The sequence below is a fragment of the Amphiura filiformis genome, chromosome 4, assembly GCF_039555335.1.
Source record: "Amphiura filiformis chromosome 4, Afil_fr2py, whole genome shotgun sequence".
Taxonomy (NCBI): Eukaryota; Metazoa; Echinodermata; class Ophiuroidea; order Amphilepidida; family Amphiuridae; genus Amphiura; species Amphiura filiformis.
In genome coordinates, this window is record NC_092631.1 from 22,959,297 (window position 1) to 22,983,912 (window position 24,616).

At 36.6% G+C, this 24,616-nt stretch overlaps 2 protein-coding genes and 2 long non-coding RNA genes across 4 annotated transcripts; 3 read left to right on the forward strand and 1 right to left on the reverse strand.

Moving 5' to 3' along the window:
- On the forward strand, positions 1-13,062 carry LOC140150713 (uncharacterized). The gene is made up of 4 exons (XR_011858833.1): positions 1-120; positions 2,591-2,645; positions 10,560-10,646; positions 13,010-13,062. It is a non-coding gene; the product is annotated as an uncharacterized lncRNA (long non-coding RNA).
- Positions 13,063-13,322: 260 nt separating this feature from the next.
- LOC140149719 (uncharacterized) lies at positions 13,323-16,208 on the forward strand. Its single transcript, XR_011858717.1, has 3 exons — positions 13,323-13,387; positions 14,410-14,481; positions 16,011-16,208. It is a non-coding gene; the product is annotated as an uncharacterized lncRNA (long non-coding RNA).
- Positions 16,209-19,159: 2,951 nt separating this feature from the next.
- LOC140149720 (histone H1-beta, late embryonic-like) lies at positions 19,160-19,816 on the forward strand. Its single transcript, XM_072171778.1, has one exon. The coding sequence runs from the start codon at positions 19,209-19,211 to the stop codon at positions 19,800-19,802; it is 594 nt and encodes a 197-aa protein (XP_072027879.1). The 5' UTR covers positions 19,160-19,208; the 3' UTR covers positions 19,803-19,816.
- A 1,548-nt stretch (positions 19,817-21,364) lies between these two features.
- Positions 21,365-21,773, reverse strand: LOC140149721 (late histone H2B.2.1-like). The gene has a single exon (XM_072171779.1). It carries the CDS (start codon positions 21,728-21,730, stop codon positions 21,365-21,367), a length of 366 nt encoding a protein of 121 aa, XP_072027880.1. The 5' UTR covers positions 21,731-21,773.
- Positions 21,774-24,616: the final 2,843 nt, after the last annotated feature.

Below are 24,616 nucleotides of genomic sequence, written 5' to 3' on the forward strand. Positions count from 1 at the left end.
CCTACCAATCAATGAGATTGGAGAAATCTGCTTTAGAGTTCGGTCTTTATTTCTATATTACTGGGGAGAAGAAGAGAAGACAAAAGCAGCCAAGAAACCGAATGGATGGTACCACACAGGGTAAGAATAAGATGAATAGCATACGATATAATATTAACGTCCGTTTTTGAGCTCTTACACTCTTAAAACCATATTATAATATTTTCATACAAAATAGATTAGTATTTCTTTGCCATAAAATGTTGGCTTTTACTGTCAGATACATCCCCTAATTTTGAGCCGAACAACTATAAGGCAAAGCAAAGAACATTGGAATTTACTACCAGCGCCGATTTTGCCAATACGTATCACTCCTTCGGACGTGTTACGGTACGATCCTTTGTTGTGTAGATCACCGTCCCGCACGCGTAATTTCTTTCTGCAACCATAATGGGCCGCAATATATCACTAACCGCATAGTCCGAGGCAAGGTTCATTATTGTCAGGGTTAGGGTCTTAGGGTTAGGGTCTTATGGTTAGGGTTAGGGGTTAGGGGTTGGGGTTAGGGGTTAGGGTTAGGGTTAGGGTTAGGATTATATTCGTATTTATTATACTAGTAATAGTATGTTGTGTGTATGCAGTTTATTCCGTAATCAATAAGTATCATAAACAAACACCTTTCTGGCACAACGAATCATAGCACAGTCGTGTAGGCATTAGACTATGGATACAAAGGTTGTGGGTTCGAACCCCAGGTAAACCGTTATAGAATTTTAATTATATCGATTTCTTTTTATTTTATTAAGTAAGAGGAAATAATAATGGTAATAAACTCGTGTTATATCTAGCCTCATAGGCCTATTAATTACATGTATGTACTATGTGTTATCGCATTGCGGCCCATTATGGTTGCAGAAAGAAATAACGCGTCCCGCACGCCATGTACGAACTGTGTTATGAACATCGCGTATGCGTTCGACTAATATTTCCATCGTAATAATAAAACGACGGTTCCAGCGGTTTATTCAAAATCTCAGATTTTGACAAAACAACACTTTACCTTGGGTCTTGATTTTTGCAGGGTATGTTGGTGTATAATATAGTACAATATTATCGTGTAAAAAACAAAAATATTGAGGGCGTCCTCCTCAGCAAATGATAGAGCCTAATATGGCTTTAAAACAATTTGATTAAGGGCTGGGGTATGAACGTTTGGACAGTATTTATTGTGGGACATTAGAGCACATCAGACATATCGAATTGCATTCTGAATACGAAGAATGTCATTCTGATGTCAAATAATTTTGATTTTTTGAAATTCGCAATTTAATACACATTTTATGGCAAATCATTAAAATTGATATTTTTGATATATAACAGTACTTGAAGTAAACTTTATAAATCTGATGATTTATACTTAAAGTGTATGTAGGTGGGATGAAAAGCCGACGATCAATTGAAAATGTTGACCTTTCGTATTGGAAGATATGGATTTTTTTCCCAAAACACCAAAAAAATTAGGTCTTTTTGGGAAAAAAATCCATATCTTCAATATGAAAGGTCAAAATTTTCAATTGACCGTCGGCTTTTCTTCCTGCTACATACACTTTAAGAATATGTCATTAGATTTATATAATTTACTTCGAGGACTGTTATATATCAAAAATTTGAAAAATATCAAATTTTTATAATTTGTCATAAAATTTGTATTAAATTGTGATTTTCAAAAAATGAAAATTATTTGATATCAGAAAGACATGCTTCGTATTCAGAATGCAATTCGATAGGTCTAAGGTGCTCCCATGTCCCACAAAAAATACTGTCGAAACGCAATAAACGCTCATTTTAGATCCCTTAAAATGTCAACGCTTTTATGCTGGTTTCATACTACCCTGCCGCTTGCCGCTGAGCGGCGTGGCGCACGCGCATAGCAGACAAACGGACACAATAAAGGCTTGTCATTGGTTGAAACGCCTTGCCGCTTGACCCAGCGGCAAGCGGCAGGAAAGTATGCTGGAGGCTTTACGGGGTCACATTTATTTGACGCTATTCGTGGTTGAAATCAATTACCACGTTGAGGGTTATTTCTTGTTTGTATGTATCATATTAAAATGACCCCCTAAAATTGTCACTTTTAAAATGACCCAAAGTGTAGTCATGTTTGACTCCCAAAAGGGGTCATTTTCTAGCTTTATCGTCCCCATTTTAGCATCCACATTAATCGGATGACTCTTAAACATAGTCATTTTTGACCACAAAATGGTTATTTAAAAAAAATAGATTTGATATAGGCCTAATATAGTCAATTTCACCCCGATGGGGTTAATTGTAGCCACAGTTTGGGGACAAATATTGTTGACCATGTTGTGGGGTTCAATTCGACCTTTTTGTTTTGTCGATGCATGCAGTGTTGACAACTTGACATAGGTAAGGGGTCATTTTACCCCCTTCGGAGCCTGTATTAATAATCATTCTTCATTCTTAAGGTGGTCATCTACCATCTTCCCCAAGATCATACGAAGTTTTGTTTTCTTTCGAGCTTTTAATAATATCTGATGTATCCTATAATGTTAAGTCGGGTTCTTTTAATTTTTGTTCATTTAATTTTCAGGGATATGGGATCGTTAGATGAAAATGGATACCTGCGGGTAGTCGGAAGAAAAGCGGTAATGAATATCATTCTGTTATCAGGGTATTACGGCCCTGATTTGGTAAAACGATCTAACTTGAAATTTTGACATTTTGAGATAAATCCATATCATGGGTAATGTGAGGGCGCTCCTTCCATTGGTGACATCCTAAAATCATGCCACCAAATAATGAGATTTTTATATTTTCTAAGACATTAGATCTGTTTAATTATTTATTTTATTCAAAAAGAAAAACGCCAAGTGTTCAAACTTTAAAGCTCTTTTTCTCAAAAGAGCGATTTTAATTTCAAGTCAGATCATTTTACCAAATCAGGGCCGATTACCAGGGGCGGATCCAGAGGGTTCCAAAAAAACACAAAATTCAGGCAATTCTATTTACATGTAGTCCTCGGTATAATTGACCATCTCTGATCCGCCTCTTGACACTACAAACTGACAAAAACAATAATTCCTCATTCACTGCTCATTGTCGGCCTACATGGATATTTGATACGGTCCCCAGGGCGGAGACATTCTTGTGTCCTGATGGAGCCAGGCTCAAACAAAATGCTTAGGGACCGTTCATAAATACTTTGGTGGGGGGCTGGGCACTTGGACATTTTTGGATTCAAACTTTTTTGACCCCCCTCCAGAGAACCTAAAACTTTTTTGACCCCCCTCTTTAGACATACAACACTTTTTTGGCCCCCCCCCCTTTACAAGAGGTTAAAAAACAGTCTGGGTAGGGGGCTACTCCATTTGTGCAAATTATAGGCCTACATGTTTGTTCATACATTTATTTATAATAGCCTGTTTCCTAAAAACATGAAAATTGAAGGTGTTTTTCACATGCTGTGACTTGTATGAAGTTTAATTTCAATTTATGCATTCTAATTTTTATAACCAATAATTCTTATAACCAATAATTAAATAAATAAAAGTTACACAATAAAGGGAAATTGACAGTGGCGTAGCTAGGGCTTGTGGCGCACAGGGCTAAGGATATGTGTTGATCCCGATTTATTGCGCGCGGAGCATATGATTTGGTTATAATAAAGTTGAATATCGGTCTTAAAGTGATCTTTCAAATGACTTTGTCCTGAAATGCGCGCGAAGCACGCGAAAATTTTGACTTTCATCGCTTAGAGGGGCGCAGAATCGATGCTAATTTGGCCAATTCAGCGCCCCCTAAGAGTGGCGCCCAGGGTACTACATGCCCCCACCTGCCCCCGTCTTTATGCCACTGAAAATTGAGAGCAACATGCGGGCACATACTCAAGATTTTTAATACTTAAGACTTGTTGGGGCGTAGCCAGCTTTCTTGGTCAGGGGGGGCAAAATATAAATTTCGTGGCAAAGACAAAAAAATGGTTGCATCATTTTGACCCGTTATTATCAGTGGGATACATATACCCTTTTTTTGTAGCGACTGTAGAATACATGTAAAGTCTTTGATATTCCAAAAAGGCTTTTATGGGATATCCGTTATGAGCAAAAAATGTATTTTAGACTATTTTTGGCCATAATCGGGGTAAAAAGGGGCTTTATTGGTACATATGCGAGCGTAGCGCGCAAAAATTTTGTATGCTCTTGTTCTTTTGGTATTTTCTTGTTTAAAACTTTTTTGACCCCCCTCCTTTAGTAACCAAAACTTTTTGGTCCCCCCCTTTGTGCAACTCAAAACTTTTTGTGTCCCCCCACACTTTGCCCAGTCCCCCCACCAAAGTATTTATGAACGGTCCCTTAGGGTATCAAAAAAGTGTATCGCACAAATGTTACTCGAAAAGGGTAGCTAAAGGTAAAATTCTGGGTGACATTGTACTCAAAAGGTCTCCTCAAAACGACGTGTTTTTCGTTGGTTTGTTGGATGTGTTCATCACGACTCGCAACACTATGAAATTATTGTTTGAATAATTGCTTAGGGTAGGAAAACAACCGCATAGCAATCATGGTGTCAATGTTCTTTCCAGCCACTTTTTAACCATTTTGGCCGGGTGTACCCCACATTTCAAGCCGGATTGACGGGCCGGATTGACGCTAATGGTATTATATACATGCTTTGTGTCTATACTTTTAGTATTTTGTGAAAGTCCTTGCACACGGATGATATATATATATATAACTTGAAATACAAGTGGCTCCCGGGCTTATACTCACTGCGCAATCGCTCGTGTCTTGTGTAAGAGATTGATGTTTACTTTGTCATTTTGTCAAAAGTTGTGTTTCGATATATGACGAATATTTTTGCGTTCCTTTCCAATTACTATCATATTGTGAAATACCAAATAGCGAAGGTGTGGTTCAGTAGGCCTATGTTAGGAAGATATTTCTAAATAAGCTATCTTTTTGGCTATAAGGATTCAAGTTAGTGACATTTATCGGCCATTTTTGTACCGGCGGCCAGCCACAGCTGGCCGGTACTTATTAATTGGCTCAAGTTTGTTGTTGTTTCTAACTTTCTATTAGATAGTGTATGAACAAAACAGAAAATATTGTCAAAAAATGATCAAGTTGTCAAGGCAAATAGAAATACCCAAATTGGTGTGTGAAGACAACAGAAGTTTTGTGTTGATTTGCATTACTAAGGTAAAATCAGTATATATTTTAGGAACTTTCTTCCAAAATTGAAAATTTGGCAAATTCGCTGGTCCTCTTACCATGCACGTTGACCTTATTAGAGTATAAAGCACAGGGGACAATATAAATACTCAGTACAAGTTCCAATATCTGTGTGTCAGTCTGTGGTCATAGTGCTTTTCAAGCAGGGTCAAGGTTATCTAGCAGCGATCTTGCTATAAGTAATAGTTGATGAAACTGTTTTGATGTCATTACACATCTATTCCAGAAAACTTACACATGAAAATTAATTGATAATTGATGGGAGAGAATAATTGGCAGGACAATTGGTTCTACATTTTAATAGGAGTTTCACAGGAAAATAATTAGATGTTATGATTGAAGAGGGTGTAATGTTTAATATGCCCTTAATCATAAGTCTGCTATCAAAACCTATTTGCACACATGATAAACAATTACCTTCTTTTGGATAAGTTGATTAACTTCATATATTTTGGTCTATAATAATGATGATATAAATCAGAAAAATGGAGCTTTAAGGGTAGACGAGGCATTGTTGGTCGAAAAGCAACCTAAAATCGATTTTCATTATCTAGATCAATATATTATTGAAATTTAACACATTGATGTTTTGCAAAAGTTAGTTCTACAAATCGTATACTTTGCAAACTTGCTTAATTTATTGTTGTTAATGAGTTATGTACGTTTTAAAAAGTGTTGTTGTTTCAGCCCTCTTTACAACGTAACTCAAGAACCGCAGCACCTATAAAAGTATATCTGTGATATTTTAATTCTTCTACACGCTCGCTATGAATTAAGCAATGCAGTTTTTGCCAAAGCTCACTACCATTCGTAAGATGCTGTGAACTACCAAATCACAACAGTTTCAAATAATTAATAACCTTAATGCAAATGTAACGAATTATGTTCATATACGTATACCGTAAACGTTCGCCTAATGGCGCTTTTGGATTCTTAGAAATGTGAGAGCGCCATCCTTGTAAAATCTCAACAGCATTAAGGATACGTGTATGTTGAATTGAGCAACCTGGACATAATGCCTCAGAAAAAAATATCGTGACATGACCCAATACTTTAGGTCACTAGGTTAGTTGCTAGAGCAGCAAATGTTTTGGGGTTTCTTCAGGTATTCTTTCTCAAAGTGCTATTGGACTTAATTTGTAAATCGATTCATACGTTATACTCATATTGGTAAATCTTTTTATAACATTGTAATTTCTTCATATTTTTTTAATATTCTTCAGTTCAAAATTACACCCTTCTATTGTCTGACCCGTTAGCTCAGTCGATAGAGGGTGCGCCTTGAATGGTGAATGGTACTGGTTCGAATCTTGATTTCTGCCCCCACTTTTATGTGAAGAAGGGTCAAGAAATGTTTTTGGATTTTGTCCCCATTTTACGAACGAATATTGTGAATTTTTTAAAAATTTGATTTTAATTTTCTTATTTTTTAAAGATAAATAGGCACTGCGAACAAACGGCAACAAAAACCGCTGACAAAATTTGCTCCACCTGCTACCTATCAATGCGTGATATATTCCACTACATTTAACAGTTAAATGATATTTGAAAAATAGAACGGTCTCAATGCTTTAAATTGTGTAACTACATTACTTTATTCATTTATGCATTATAAATGATCAGCTATTTTTCTCTTTTCTTAAAAGGAACCCAAGTAGATCAGACCATTGATCATATAACTAGGGATAACCATCAAAATTTCATGTTGCCCCTATTGCTACAAAAGATTGTTTTCTGGATAGAACTTATCAACAGAAGTATTTTGGTGGTTAAATGGTCAAAATCGGTCAAAAACTTTTCGAATTATGAATTTTCAAAGTTTCCCGTTCTGACCGGTCATTGGAACAAAATAAAATGACAAGGTCCAAAAATAGCAATTGGGAGCAAAATTGGCATAAGTATATATTTACCTTTATATATTTCTTTATTTTAACATATATGCAAACATGAAACAAGCATATTGTGAAAGTATCAAAGGGTTTCTTATGAAATGGCACTTTACTAGTCAATGGCATAAATTATTTTTTCAAACCGAGGCATTGAAATCATGCATTTAGAGAACATTTGCCAAAAATCATCCAAGATGGCCGATATGGCACAAAATCAAAATTGCACTAAGTCCAGGTGAACTTTTTTTTTCACAACCAAAAATGTCAATGTTATTGGGTTTAATATGACCAATTAGTAGGTGTATGCAAACAAAATCTTAAGTGTCATTGAAGGTCATTGACTCATTCACAACAATAGAGGTTATCCACTTCACTCGTCATGCTCATGTGTGACTTCTAACAAAAGGTGCTGGTTCCCGTAGTATTCTTCATTCAAACCACTTCAATGCATGACCTCGGAGTCACCTGCATGACTTTCGCGGGCTATTTTGAAACAGTTATGGTTGCACATTCAGGTACTTCTTTTGAAAGTTCTAAACAAGGTATAGCCAGCAGCAAGTTGTAGATGGTATAGGCCTAAATATAAGAAAACGTTTAGGGTTGAAATCAGGTGAAAAATACATCAAATGAGCACGAAACTTCACATTTATGTTCAGAAAGGTGTCTTCTTAGCATGATTCGAAAGGAGTATGGAAATTCCAAAGGGAAGCTGGTGATTTAATTTGTAACTCGAGATCTACTTGTTCATTTTTTTTCCTTTTACAGAGGGTATGATAGAGGTATTACTGGCAACTCTGCCAAATTACAGCTCAGTAGGCCACGTTTTCACCTGAAATTATTGACATGAATATTTTGTGCCATTCTTGAGCAGTGCTGAACTTAGCCACTGGCAATTAAACGCACTGTGGCGATGGAACAATTTTGACTCGCACTTACAGGAAAATGAAATAAGTTGTGTTGCTGTAATTTGCAAGATAGTTACAAAATATAATTGGTATTCACTTCCCCAATTTGTACAGAAAAATATTGAAAAATAAAAGAATGAGATCAATTTAGAAATGTCTGTGCAAGCAGTGCACAGTTGAGCTCCCTGCATGTCTATGGGAGCGTTCTAATCATGTTGATGGTTCATTGGTCATCCCTAATATAACTGTCAGACCACGAAGTAGTTACGTGACTCCGTGATGGTATCGGAACCAAGCACTGTTTGTATGGCGATCATTACGATCACGCTATTTTGGTATGCCTTTTTTGTGTACTGATTGTTTCGATTGAGGTTCATTACTTAAGCGCGTGATCCCGTTGACATAGTAACATTACGTAACTTCGATACCGGGCTTCGATACTGAATAGTAGTTGAGTGCACATAATATGGAAAGCCATTGGGGTATTGTGTGCCTTCCAGAGCGCCTTATAACATGTTCTCATTGTGTTGTGGAATCCTAGCCAGTATTTAATGATAGCTATAGAGGCCTTGCGTTTATCGATTGGCTCCAAACAAAGGATTTGAACCGGTTTATTCTCCGCAATCATGGCGCAGTGCAGTCCATTCAATCAAATGTTGTCATCAACCTATTTGATCGTAGTGCATTTTGTTATGTGTGTGAGACGAACTGTCGCGGTAGATGCAATCATGCTTTTGTTGAATGCATTTGAGTAGCCCGCCATATTTACGGGATGATACGTCATATGCACAGCCTCTATTCAGTTGGTCGTTGTATGATTTTGTTCGTTCACTCATTCAAATTTTATTTATATCATTTGAAGACTGAGCCTATTATGATACATCCTCCGTGGAACAGTTTCAAACAAATATAGCTAGGGATTATTGGGGCAGAGGTTATCTTTTGAATCCTCTTAGAGGGCTATCATTTTTTTTTTTTTTTTTTTCCCAAATTTACAAAAAGTTTGCGTCAATAAAATTGCGCACCCCCTATTTCGGCAACAAAAATTTTATGATCCCAAACCCCAAAATTGTATTGAAATCAGTCTTTTTGAATAAAATAACACACTTTCTGTGGTCATCGTGTAACTCCCTACATTTTGGTCATAAAACATTTTATGACCCCCTCCTATTATTCTTTCCAAGACTTTATGACCCCCGTATATTTGGGCCCCCCCCCCCTTTTCGAATAAAATGATATACCTCTTATGACCACTGATGCATAGGCAAGGACACTTGCGCGAATTGAAAGACTTGTCGCACGCGACAGTTCGTCTCACACACATAACAAATGCCTATACAATCAAATAGGTTCATTACAACATTTGATTGAATGGATTGAGTGACTCTAAAATGAAACGATAAAAACAAAGAATCATGAAAAAGACAGATACAAGATAAAATAATAAAATTATATAAACAATGTTAAAGATAAAATCGAGAAAATAGAGAATAAAATTTCCTCAAATCAGAAAAAAAACATTGACAGACATCATAATCTGTCAGAAATTACTGCATGAGATTTGAACCATCAATCTTCTCCACACGTTCTCTTTATCCTCGCACTATAGTCTAATGCTCTGCTCACTGGGCCACAACGTATCAGGTGAATGATTACCGCATTATCATGAACAAGTTTGTTCGATCTTGTTCATAATTGTATGTGTCGATAGGTTTCACCCTTTAACTACACGTACCCTTAATGATCAGTGATAATAATCGGCTTTTACAGGGATGGCGCTCTCTCATTTCCATGAACTCTATAGCGCCATTAGGCGAACGTTTACGGTATCACTAGTCTTTAACCATGCTAACAAAATTAATACAATAGCTTTGGGTTTCAGTATGTGTAGGCCTATAATATATTTGTTGTTTATATATATATTCCAAAAATAATTATTCTTGATATAGTGTTTAATATTCTGTGTGTTTAAATTTTCAAAACTAGATTGTTATGAATTAATCTATACTAAAAGATGCGAATATTGTTTGCTTTGACAAGTTTCATTTGTGCAATCACAATTATACTATATAGACAGTTTTGACGTAAGTGAGAGAAGAATACATAAACTATTGGGGAAAATCGCTAATGAATTAGCTTCCGAAAGTCTTAAGGATGTAGAAGGGATCACATCAAATGATCACATTTGGTACCAAATGATCACAGTTGGTGCTAAATGTTATTAAATGTTTGGAATTTATTTCATCTTATTTCAAATTTATGTAACAACATAAAGACTGATTTTGAGAGAATAGCAACAAATGGAATTTGGCTCAAAATACAACCATAATCTTTACACTTAAAAGTTTATTTTTACTGAATATTTATATTTTAAAAACGAAATCTAATGTTACTCATTGTAATTCATCCTTTTGCCGGTACATCCCTTTTTAAAGGGATTTTTATTATATGTGTTCAGAGGTTAAGATCAAGACGCGGTGTGTTATGAGCAAATGGAGATTAAGAATTCGATATCATTGAGTCTTTTTTTTATGCAGGAACGCATCATCAAAGAAGGGATCAACATAGCGCCTGGTAACTTGGAGAAAGTCTTAGACGAACATCCCGCAGTCAATAATGTCATGGTAAGAACCGGGGGGCACTCGAATATGAAAGTGACGTACCTGCGTACGAAACTAGGGGTTTATCAGTGTAGACATTTTCAGAAAAAAGGGGTCATTCGGTGTTGGCAATATCAAAAATGGGCTGATTTTGTATGGGAGCGCTCAAAATTTCATATCATTGACAATCACAAATAGCTTTTTACCCAATTTGACCGTACAAAATAGACAAAACTCATTTATTTTATTTTCAAAATGCGCGCAAAGCGCACCGAAATTTCATTTTTGAGGCGGACTAATTGTTCAAAAAAAGGGCCATTCAGTGTAGGTTACTGAAAAAAATGAGGTCATTGGGTGTAGGATTTGCCAAAAATAACGGGATCTTTTCATGGGCACATAACGTATGTTAATATATGGGAATGCCCCCCCGGGTAAGAAGTTGTATACTGATGAACTGCGCTTTGTATATTGTATGTACCGACGGTAGAGTGCGACGTTATTCAGTATCGAAGTTACGTAATGTTACTATGTCAACGAGATCACGCACTTGAGTAGTGAACCACGATCGAAACAATCACCACGCAAAGTATATGGCACTCGAAGGCATACCAAAATAGCGTGATCCGGTAACCAAGGGAATTACGTAACCACTTCGATGGTGAATTGCTTTATATCTGTGCAATGCTTAATCATGGAAGTTCTTGTCTCTAGTACTTCAATGCAACAATTAGTACTGCATCGATAATTCGTAAACCCTGTCATCGCAGCATTTACGAACTCGTTGTACCATTTGGTTTTACAAAGCTCTGGTGGTTTTACGATGTTTTAAACATTCCCGCTGTTTCGATCATGTGTTCTGCACTCGACCACGCTTGCAGACGACTGACCGAGTAGCGGTTGTGCAGCGACAAACTTGAAGGTGAAAAACTATGCTAACAGGTAATATTTCAAGGTATTTCTTTCAAAATGAGCACTAGATATTGTATTGATGGTGTAAGCTTCTTTTCTGTATGATCAGAAATGCTGTGCCACATGTACATTGTGGTCGTAAAGACTAAAAGTCACGATGCTGTGTCACATCGCATGTAAGCTTAAAGCTACATGTATAAGCTTACATGTGATGTGACGCAGTTATGACTTTTAGTCTCTACGACCACAATGTACATGTGCACAGCATTTCTGATCATACAGAAAAGAAGCTTACACCATCAATACAATATCTAGTGCTCATTTTGAGAGAAATAACTTGAAATATTACCTGTATGCATACTTTTCCACCTTCACAACCATCGTACATCACATTTGTACAACTGATTCGTTCCGCCAGTCAAACGAGTTCTAATCTTTGTTGAGCCTGTCCAACTAACCAATATTAGTTAGTTGAGCCTGTCCAACTAACCAATATTAGTAGGATGAGACATCGTTTTACGATCCTATAGGTTAGTACGGCAGGTTTGAAATTCGTAAAACCCATGCCGTACTAATCATTTCGTTGGTAAGGCACGTTAGTTAAGCATGCCTAACCAATATATAGCATCGCTTGTCATGCCGTACAAATCATTGATTAGTAGAACGAGACATCGTTTTTACTAACTTTTACTTAGTAGAACTTACGACATTATGTTTTCAGTGTACCGCCCCAAAAGCAACACATTTTGATGTATAGTACACGTTTTTCACATTTTCCGCCCTTTTTTCTTCACTAATTCTTTTTGCCGCCCCTTCTTCTTCCGCCGCCCCTCATTTTGCCGCCCCTTCTTCTTCCCGCTGTCCCTTCGATTTTGCCGCCCCTGCTTTGACCCCGGGGGGCGGGCGCCCCCAAGCCCCCCCCCCCCCCAAAATACGCGCATGCTCTCCCCTCCCCCCTTACTCTCCTCTCCCCTTTTCTTTTCTTCTCTCTCCCTCCTTTTCCTCATTTTCTTCTTTCTTCCCATGGCATTATTTCCTCAATTTTGACTCTCATTTCCTAGGAGCGTTGCTCCCCGCTCCCACACAATTTGCATCCCTGCGCAGTATATAGCGTAAGCAGCCGGGGGAGCAGAGTACTCCATGACAAAAAATGAAAGAGAAAATTGCCCTTCTGACAAAATGGACCAGAAAAGTGTAAAATACAACATTTTTGCGCGCTAGCCGCGAGCACATTTGATACTAATAACGCCCTTTTTGGATTTCAAAAACTACATGTAGGCCTAGAGATTGTCTTTAAAATGGTATAGGCCTATGTATAAACCCCACCAATAATACCGGATCAAAATAATTCAAAATTGCACATGTGTTGTTGACTATGAACTCAGCCCCCCCCCCCATTTCCTCCAACATGCATGATGTTTTGCCCAAAATTTTACCTACTCAGTTTGAACTATTTTTGTCGAATTTTGTTTAATTAGGTTGTAGGAGTTCCAGATGAACGGACTTCTGAGGAAGTGTGTGCCTGTATCAGGTAAAAAAGATGTTAATAAAAATCCCTTTAAAAAGTGATGTGCTGGTACAAGTTGCTCACAATATGGCTTCATCATATTTAGTATACATCATACAATTTTTCCTTGCCGTTCATGTAGGATTCTATTTTTCCAGCAGCTTATACCCAAGCCTTTATCATCTTTAAAATAAATGTTCATGAAATAGGCCTACTTGTTATTTTTGTTTGTTTTTATTTTTGTTTGTTTTTAATTTGTTTCTTCTTTGTATTTTTTTGTCTTTTTCAAAGACTTCAGCTTTCTGCCAAAGTTACCTCAGATGAGTTGAAGGAATTTTGCAGAGGAAAGGTGAGTCAGAGTTAGGAAAAAAGATAGACTAATAAAAATTCCCTTTAAAAGGGAAAGCCTGGCTCGATTATGAAATAGCCCGTTGAAAATATTGTGACAGAGCGAAGGGCTGGGGTCGCAGAAAGATACAAAACGACACAGAAAGATACAAAACGACAACGAGTGAGCCAGAATGCGTCCAGTTTAGGACCATTTGCATAAAGCCCTGATTGGTCAGAAGTTACATGTGACCTTGACCGTGACCAATCGGGGTCAATGATATAATACTGAAACCACGCCTCCCGACCTGAATAAAAAAATAATATTATCCCGTTTTGCCACATGAAACATAGCTAAATCCTAATCCTTTAGTTAGTCCTAACCAGCGATAAAAGTCAAATTTTAATATTTAGCCAATTTTTGGAAATGAAGGCCAAAAACATGCGTTTTAAGGGTGTTTTACTATTATGCTGTGACAATCAAGCCCAAAGATTTGTACTATTTTCAGTTTATGCATTCTAACTTTTAGAAAAGACATGTTTCATTCTTATAACCAGCCATTTATTAAAGTAACACACAAATAAAGTGAAAATTAGAGCAAACTTTTGGCATACTTAAGATTTTGAATGCTTAGATGTTATTTTTGTTACTCGATTTTCAGAAAACATGCCGAAAATGCATGTTTTTGGCTCTTTTTTCAAGAAATTAGTAAAATAATGAACTTTTACTTTTATTTCCAGGACTCAATAAATGATTTCATTTGGCAGAACTTGATAATAATGTTTTAATAACTGGACCATATGAAAGAACAGGGGAATACTTAAATTTTCCCTTGAATATGGACCCAGTATAAAGAAGAAATAAACAAAACAAACAAACAAACAAACAAAAATTAGTGTTATATTTTTCTGATATGGGGAGTAAAAACTGGGAAATGTGCGCATTCTTTGAGTCTCTTGATTTATTAGTTATAAATGTATGAACAATGATGTTATGATAATTAATATTTTTTAATATACGCCTAATCATCTTCTTGTTTTTAGGTATCCGATTTTCTTGTTCCAAAATACATACTCTTCGTGGAGGATGCCTTTCCAACAACGGAAACGGGCAAAGTAAGTACTCAAAATACGTGCCCTCTACGGAGGGTGCACAATATAGGCATGACTTTGTGAAAAGCTTCTAATTTCACTCTTGCTAGATTTACTCCGCAATTGTTTTGCTAAAATTATGCCCTTGCTCAGAAATAAAACCACAATATGCTTGGATTTTATTTACCTAGCTGGGGGGGGTTCCAACCCCCGAGCTAGGTACTGTTTTTCTATCCGATTCTTCTTTCTTTCTTTCTTCTTCTGGCAACAAAATTTAAAATGCTCCTCCTCCTACACGTTACACCCTACAATTACGTAACTTGCACATATGCATTGGCTATATCCAGTGCATGCCGATAGGGTCTAAACAGAATTGGGGCCAAAGGTCATTAAGGGGGAATTTCCGGTATTTATCCAAATACCTTCAAAATACATAGTACACTTATATCATTTGCATATATGCATCGGCTATACCATGCGCCTATAACTTGTATACAGAATTGGGGTCAAAGGTCATTAAGTGGGTAAATCTTACAATTGCATGATCTGGACATCTGTTAGGGGTATGGGGCTCAAACTCGGTGACAACAAATCTCATGACGGCACATTTTGCAAGGGTCAGGTCAAAGGTCATGCAGATGTCAAATTTTAGAAATGCATTTCCTGGACACCTGTAAGGGGTACATGGCTCAAACTTGCTGATAACAAAATTAATGACCAGTGGAACATTTTGGAACATTTTGCAGGGGTCAAGTCAAAGGTTATCTTGGGTCAAATCTTATGATTTTTCTTGGAATTGTTTGATATGAAAGGAGGGTACAGCCTTTCTTAGCCACAGGGTTGGTGGGCTACAGAAGACACAGATTACACCTCGGAATAAACTGGCATGAATGCGCCGACCCCAAATTTTCTGAAAAACTAAATTACGTTTAGGCCTACATGACTTTAATTTTTTTGTCGAAATGCGTCGTGTGACAAGAATGAGTGTATATATGACTAGAGGGGAGCTTACTTTCTTGTGTCTTCTATACTATCCATCATATTCCCTAGGCCATGCATAACGAAATTCAACAATATCCAAAGCAATATCCTCACTACAATCATGACAATAGGCCCCAAAACAGACCTCCCATCCCACATAATCGCAAATTGACACGAAAGCTTCATTCCATGAAGTATTTCTCTTGCATTTGATCATCTTCTACTCGTCCCTAGAAAAAATCATAATACCAAATCTAAACACCATGACGGGAATTCCCCATATCACGTCCAGCTCACATTGGGCGCCCATTCCTTTTTTAAAGGAATTTTTATGTTGTCATTGTTGTTGTTGTTTAAAAGGTCGCTCCATGCGGAAAATCCTCCGGGGATTTTAACACGTTTAATTGATTCAAGTTCTGATATTTTGGTTGGAGCAAAGAAACTGAACCTGGTTGCATTTATATGATCGCATCCGACAAACATTATAATATATAAAGACCTTCGACCCTCAACTGGAGCACATTAATTTGACCAAAAATTATAATGATCTATAATTTGTACATTTCTTTCAGTTTGCCAGAATGAAGATTGCTGAACAGGCTAAAACAATACTTGGATTATAGGATTATTATGTAAAACAAGAAGGAACATTAATATACATGCATTAGGGACCGCTCATTATTAATGCGGGAGAGGGGGCGGGAAAATGTTGAGATTTATGGGTGAAAAATACCTAACCCCCCTATTGCGATGAATCAATTTCACGTAACCCCCCCTATTGAATCAAACAAAATCACATACCCCCCTTTCAAGCAAACTTAAATATTAATTAATTCAGTCACAGATATTGGGATTTTGACATTGGGGGTGATGGGATGGGAAACAATTTCTTGAAGTCATAGGGAATCCAGCTCTTTTTGGCGACAAAATAAGTGTACTGTACAAATGCGCGCGAAGCGCGAGGAAATTTTTGCCATTTTGAAGCTGAATTGATGAAATATGATGCAAAAGTGGAATAAATTTTGGTTAATTTGGTCAGAAACCCATATAGGCTTACATGTGATTGCATGGACCATCCCCCTGGCCAAATAGGAGGGAATTTCCCCCCCCCCCACCCATCCCCAGGGATCTACCCCTATGCCAATAGATCTACTTTTGATGAGAAAAATTTGTGTGCTTGGAGGTGAGGAGTGAGAGGTGTATGTAGCATGTGGCATAGATTTCTTTTTTGACATTGGGGGGATGCGGTAGGAAAAAGAAAATATTTCTTGAACTTGGTATAGTGAATCCAGCACATTTTGGCTGTTGACTATGTTTATAACTACAAATGCTCGCGAAGCGCGCACTTTTTCGGCCCAAGGATTCTTCCAGGATTCTTGGTATTAATAAAATAGTGAATAACTATTAAATTTCACATGACCCCCCTATCAGGAAAAATAAAATCACATAACCCCCCCTGTTTGTCAAAGTGAAAATCACATAACCCCCCTACATTTTTCCCGGCCCCTCCCACATTAATAATGAGCGGTCCCTTAGTTTGGCTAATCCTGTAAGCTCCTGTAGCTCCCACTCGGACAAAGAATTGACTGTTCAGGAAAAACTGTAGCCTATTTATTTATCCAACTAACCCATGATGGCCCAAATATATAAAGAAATTAAGAAAGACAATTTTAAGAAATTAAGAAAGTTTTCATGTTAAACCGTTAAACTGCACATACCGAGAATTATCCTACGTTGGGAACACTTTTGATCTCAGAGCCGGGTTCTGCCGAATTTGAACGCTTGCCGATTTTTGCGTGGATACAAAATTGAAAATTCGGATTTAAGATCAGCAGAACATCCCCAGGATTGTTGAGATAAACTGTTAACTTTTTGTTAGCTAAATCCATTAAATAATTACTTACGAATCCGAGTTTTCACCATTTTGGCTGATGGCTTGATCACAGATGATCTGGTCCAGGTCCACTGCTTTTCCCGCGAAATTTTACTGCCAATGACACATTCTCGTTAACTGGAAAGGACAGCTCAGATTTGTGAGTAAATATTTAATGGATTTGGTCAATTTCCAATCATTGATTTCCTCGTCAAATATCTTTATGGACCATCTAAAATGAAATTTGGCAACGTAGACGCCGTGGAGTAACGCGTCGCGTTTGAAGCCTAATAAATCGATGCATTTAAGGGACACTTCCCCATAGTATATTGGTAATCAATTCCCCAATCTATCATAAGAAAAGCTTGACAACGTAGGTAGATCAGACGCAAACATAAAAGTTCAAACCTTGAGAATTTAACAGTGTCTCACTGCTATATAAAGTTACGAATGATAAATCAAAGTTAAGATAAGTCGTTTTCAGTGGCGAAATCAGAAAGCACAGGAACCGAGCCCGGAACCGAGTTCCCATATTGAGCCATAGCCATCGTCTTGAGTCCTCCATATATTAAAGCTGGCAGTTTATACGTGTGTTTATATGAATATAGACCCATGTGTAGGGATTTCTTTTAAAATATAGACCATTCTCCCTGAAAAGATCGAGGGCAATCGTCATGCTCGTGGAAAAGGGGTTTATGTCAAACACGGACTTTCCAGCAAAAAATAGGGACCCACGTCTAAGGAGTGGCACATCCCTGTATGCATTTTGTAAAGGAGTCCGAAACGGCCCCCATTCCTGTTCTATTCAGGCTTTCTAAATACATATCTCAAGAACCACCGCATCTTTTTAACTGAAGTAATATTATTTGACACAATCTGATCCGCTGAGACTAAAGTCAAAGCTTTTCAGAGTTTTCTTGAAAGATTGATATAAAGAATCTTGAAAATATGAAGATTTGTCGATTTACATGTTTTTTTCTCACTTTAATAAAGTTGACATTCTGTGACATTTTGTGACATGAAATCAGTTTCAAAATTAATAAAACGGTATTTATTTTTTGCAGTTTGTAAAATTTGTACATATATTCTATTGACAGTGAATGCAACGAAATTACTTGTTAGCAAATTTGTATTTCCATGATAAAAAAACTCCTTTTCAGTTTTGTACAATGTAAACGTCGTTTGCTATAATATTACGCTGTTCTATATTCAATTAAAATAGTTATATAACTTATTATCCTGCAAAAAGTAAAACAATGCAAAACGCGCTCATGTGTATACATCGTGTATTGAACGGCCTGCGACTGACGACGCTATAAGAAATGTGCGAAATTCTGGTTATAAGCGTTTTTGTAGTGACCTTTTTAAACCGTCACAACTCAATACAGAAAAACAACATCGTTATAATTTTACAAAGATATACTGGCTATATGTTGCTTTCGAATATACATTGGCATAATATTGAAAAAAATAATATTCTGTCCGTAAAATTGGGAAAAATTTGGGGAGAAAACCTGCCATTTTTACAAACTTCTGATAAAATTTGCTTAAATTTCCTGCAATCATACTCAAAGTCATAAAATCTATTACTGTTGGAAAGCTTTTGATGTCAGCAAGCTAGTAGCATCAAGATAATTTTATTTTATGCATGCCAAGAAGTCATAAAATCCATTCTAAACAGAGGCACTAGCACAATTTCTTCGGGTTTTTGATAAAAACATCGATGTATAAAGAACGCGGGCTGTTGTGATCGATAAAAGCAGGTGATTACAAGCACGTCCGCAATACGTCAATAAGTATGCTCACTACTCGAAGCTGAAATCATTTACAGATTATCTGTATCCCTATTTACACGCACGTTTCTCATTTTGAGTAGCAAGCCACGTACAACTTCATCATGGTTCAACAAAAGAAGGCAGCTGCCAAGAAGCCAGCAGCTCACCCAACATACCTTGTCATGGTACAAGCAGCCATTGTAGCTCTCAAAGAGAGAGGTGGTTCATCAGCTCAGAAGATCAAGAGCTACATTGCCGCCAACTACAAGGTCGACCCAGCTAAGATGAAGGCTCCTCTCAGGGCCGCCCTTAAGAAAGGAGTTGCTAGCGGCGCCCTCGTGCAGGCCTCTGGCAAGGGAGCAAGCGGTAAATTCAAGCTTGGCAAGACGACCGACTCTGCAAAGAAAGCTAAGGCCGCAGAACGCCGCAAGGCTGCCAAGGCAAAGGCTGCAGCAAAGAGAAAGGCAAAGCGTGAGGCTAAGAAGCAGAAGGCCGCTGCAAAGAAGGCTGCTGCCAAGGCCAAGAAGGCAGCAAAGAAGTCCGCAAAGAAGGCAAAGAAGCCCAAGAAGGCAGCAAAGAAGGCAAAGAAGCCAGCCAAGAAGGCAGCAAAGAAACCAGCAAAGAAAGCAGCAAAGAAGCCAGCAAAGAAGGCAGCAAAGAAGGCAAAGAAGCCAGCAAAGAAGGCAGCAAAGAAGGCGGCACCCAAGAAGAAGTAAACAGCCATCCGTCAAACCCAAAGGCTCTTTTAAGGGCCACCCAATTTTTCCAAAAAGAGATAATGAGTTTTGTGTCAAACATTGTATTGCTTTTTTGTGCTTTGCCTACATAATAGATAATGTTAATATGGCTATGTAAGAAAGTGTAAGTTTTTATTTATTTATTTATTTATTTATTTATTTATTTATTTATTTATTTATTTATTTATTTATTTATTTATTTATTTATTTATTTATTTATTTATTTATTCTTATTGTTTACAATGTATCTACGTTATAAGCACTGATCTCACATTCGTCCCATACTTGTTTATGTTAATTTTCCATTAACGATGGTCAAATGTGCAAACTTAATGCCACGCTCCAACGGTAAATAATAAAATGGCGCTAATTCTTAACCAATAGCGCGAAATGTTCTATTTATGTAAACCAATCTATTATTACTCCATTTACCGATATGTTAAATTGATCACAATTTAGGCAATATTGATCCCGGCCCTAGATCTCAATAGTATAGTGGGTAACCAAAATCGATCTAATATAGCGGGAAAGGGGAGGGTGGAGCGGTATTCTCGACCGGTTGAAATCGTCATTTATTCACTGCTTAAGGTGGTACTACACCCCTTGATAAATTTGTGACTATTTTTTCATTTTTCTCAAAAAATAATAACACACTGGTTACAAAGGTTATGTATATTATAGGGGCAAGGAATCCAGTTATTCAAACTGGAAGTTCCGTGACTCAAGAAAAGCGGTATGTTATGTGTGATAAGAAAAGAGGTACCGCTAGAAGTGTTCCTCATTTCTTAACATATGAACCACTTGTCTTGAATCACTGAAATTTCAGCGAAGTAATTGGATTCGTTGCCCCTATAATATATATATAACTTTTGTTACCAGTGTGTAGTTATTTTTTGAGAAAAATGCGCAATTAGTCACAAAATGTATCAGGGGGTGTAGTACCACCTTAGAAAAATAAGGTAAAATTTTCGGTAAGATGCACAAGGTCAATGAATAAAAAAAGACAATCTTTATATTAATGGTCCTAGTTCATTTTAAGAATATGATCAAACCTATCAAGAAAGTTTTGCTTATGGTATTTTCTTAAATTTTGCCAGATCAATTGTTAATTATGCGTTAGTACTTTTCCCCATTCGATTCCATGTTGCCATCTTTATACCAATATCATTATTGATTCAAGAACATGAATTGATTACGGATAGCAAATTATGGCAATAAAACAAAAATTGTTTTGGCGGGATCTTTTCATTTGCAATATGTTTATATATAGTTATCATGGTTATCATGTGCGGATAATAATGAACTCTAAATGTCTCGATAGTTCTTTCAGACCATTTAGGATTACAGAAATACGACTGACTTCATGAACTTACATCTACTATTTCAAAGGTTTATTCCCCACGCATTTACCATGTTTATGAAAATCAAAATTATAATTACCGGTATGCAAAGTGAAATTTTTACGGAAACATGTCAATATCTCTTTTTGAAGATATGGTGGCTCTTAAAAGAGCCTTCGGGTTTTATAGTGGGCACACTTTTTACTTGGAAGTAGTGTACTTGGTGACAGCCTTGGTACCTTCGCTCACGGCGTGCTTGGCCAGCTCACCAGGCAAGAGAAGACGGACAGCAGTCTGGATCTCGCGGCTGCTGATGGTTGCCTTCTTGTTGTAGTTAGCCAAACGGGAAGACTCGCCAGCGATGCGCTCGAAGATATCGTTAACAAAGCTGTTCATGATGCTCATGGCCTTGCTGGAGATACCCGTGTCTGGGTGCACCTGTTTGAGCACCTTGTAGATGTAGATGCCGTAGCTTTCCTTGCGGCGTCTACGCCTGGTGCCGGTTGCTGGACGGCCCTTGGCCTTACCGGCCTTCTTTGCTCCCTTTCCGCTAGTCTTGGCAGGCATGTTGTCGATTAAGTTTCTTCAACACAGAATGACCCGTCCTAAAATAAGCACTGTATTTATATTATTTCGTATGCAAATTAGGGATCCTACACTGAGTTCAATATAGTTATACTATTGATTCCAGAAATAATCAAATTGATTTGTGTATGGCCTATAAACATGATAAAGTAAAGTCAAAATCAGCTTGGCGAAAATAAATTGACTTGTAATGAAATTTACCATTTTAAAACTAATTGTTGCACAACTTTCACAGCATTTTGGAGTTAATAATATTCATCATTTTATAATTTGAAATATTGGACACAGGGCGTTACTTTGGCAGTCCAAAGAGCTCTCCTCTACCACAAACCCACTAACATGATAAATTAAATAGTAGGAAAAGAGTCTTTGCTTTCTGAAAAGTTCTTCTAGTCTTTATTTCCTATTTTATCATAAAACTTTCATATCCCAGCAAACGCAAATCATTTTCGACATCATTCGCAAAAGGTTAGAAAAAGTTGCCAGAAAACGCCGAAATGTCGGATATATAAAGCATATAAAACGTTTTCATAGCATTTTCAACATTTGTGGATAACCTACTGCAAATATTCTAACATAATATTATTTATGTGTTGACAAAACATTTGGCAAAAATATTTTACAATAACATTTTGAAAACATTTTAAAAATATTGTTGAAGTGTGTTTTCATACAACACGTAAAAACCGTTTCCATAACCTTTATATAACTCGACATTTAATGTTAATAAAACGTTTTTATCAAAACAAAACCACAAATATAACAAGTTTAAAACGTTTTAAAAACACTTTTGTGTTTGCTGGGATATAACAGTAACATGAACGTATATGTTGAGACATATACTTACCTCCTGTTTAACCAATACACAGAAACATGATACGATTTTGTACACGGTATAGATTTCAGAGTTCCTATTGATTTTTAACGGTCTTTTTGCGCCAGATCATAACATAATAGCGCCAAAAGTTATTGGTTATGACACACGGAAGTAGAAAGGGATTTGTGCCGCAATTATAAGTGAAGCATATAGAATCTACGTACATATTATACTTGTATTTGTACCAATGAAAACAATATTCAGAGCATGCATGGTATAATTCTGTACACGATATAGATTCAAGTTCATGTATTGCTTTGTAACGGTCTTTTTGTGACAGAAGATAAACTACAACTTTAGCGCGTAAAATAAGCCCAATCGCCATTCTAACTTCCGGTTTCTTAGAGCAGTTTTGGGACACTTTGACCTCTGACATATCGGGAAAATTGACGTAATTATTATTAATTTTCTATTATTGTCATAATTTTGATCATTAAAAATACCAAATAATTAATTTATAAAATACTAATATTTTTTATTTTGTTTTAAATATTGTAAAACATTTTAGATTATATTTTGTACGTACAAAAGCCCAATATTTCTGAATTTTTTGAAAGGTCAAAGGACAAAGTGTCCCAAAACTGCAAAAACTGTCCTACAATGCATTGCAAACTTCCAATGCCGATTGGGCTTATTGGTTTCCGTTGCCGTAATTATACGGTATTTATTTATTTATTTATTTATTGGAACATACACTTTTGTATCAGTGGCACACACCTAACCAGCGGTGCGTTCAAAAACAACAATATCTAATTGAGAAAACGGTATCTAATTGAGAAAATAGTGCGGTGGCATTAAATGAAAAATTCACGCACACGCACATACATAAAGCATTGGTAAAGATAGCAAACTGAATTTTATTAAGGTTCCTTTCAAGTTGAATACCAATGATATAGAATAACGATTCTTGGAAAGCAAACCGCATATATCCCCCCGACACACACACACACACCCACACACCTACACCCCACAAATCTAGGTAGGCCTATACCGTGTATGTTAATTACCAAAGCGTCATATTGACTTTCCGTATAATATCAACAGAAACATGACAAAATGCACCTAATTTTTGGTCAGCTTAAGGGAACTGGAATGAGCGTTTTGAGCGTTTCGACAGCATTTTTTGTGGGACATGGGAGCACATCAGACCTATCGAATTGCATTCTGAATACGAAGAATGTTTTTCTGATATCAAATAATTTTCATTTTATGAAATACACGATATAATACAAATTTTATGACAAAATATTAAAATTTGATATTTTTCAAATTTTTGATATATAACAGTCCTCGAAATAAATTTTATAAATCTAATGATATATTCTTAAAGTGTATGTAGCTGGAAGAAAAAGCCGACGATCAATTGAAAATTTTGACCTTTTATATTGAAGATATGGAAGACCTATTTTTTTAGGAAAAAAAAAAAAAAAAATCCATATCTTCAATACGAAAGGTCAAAATTTTCAATTGATCGTCGGCTTTTTATCCGTTAAATGTTATTTTTAAATCGTTTGTTCAGCCTATATTTGACTATTGCAATATCTCATGGTATGGTCGTTTTAAAGATGACAGTTCCAAACTTAATGTTCTTCATAAACGCTGTGCAAGAGTGATTTTGAGCGTGAACAACTTAACTTCATCTGATTTCATGTTTAGAATTCTTGGTTGGGAACGGCTTCACACTCGTAATGATTATTTTAAAGCACTAATGGTTTATAAATCTCTTAATGGCCTGGCGCCACATTATCTTGCAAAATGTTTAACCATGTATGTACAACTCACAATGTTAACACACGACAGGCTGCTGCTGGTCAGTTGGCTTTGCCACCTTCAATTCATGGATATGACTTAGAATGTTTTAAATCATCGTTCAGTTACAGTGGTGTAAAATTATGGAACAACATTGAAAATGATATTAGAAACTCAATAAATGTGCAAACTTTTAAACGGTATTACAAAAATGTATATTTTCACCAGTTTTAATTAAATAG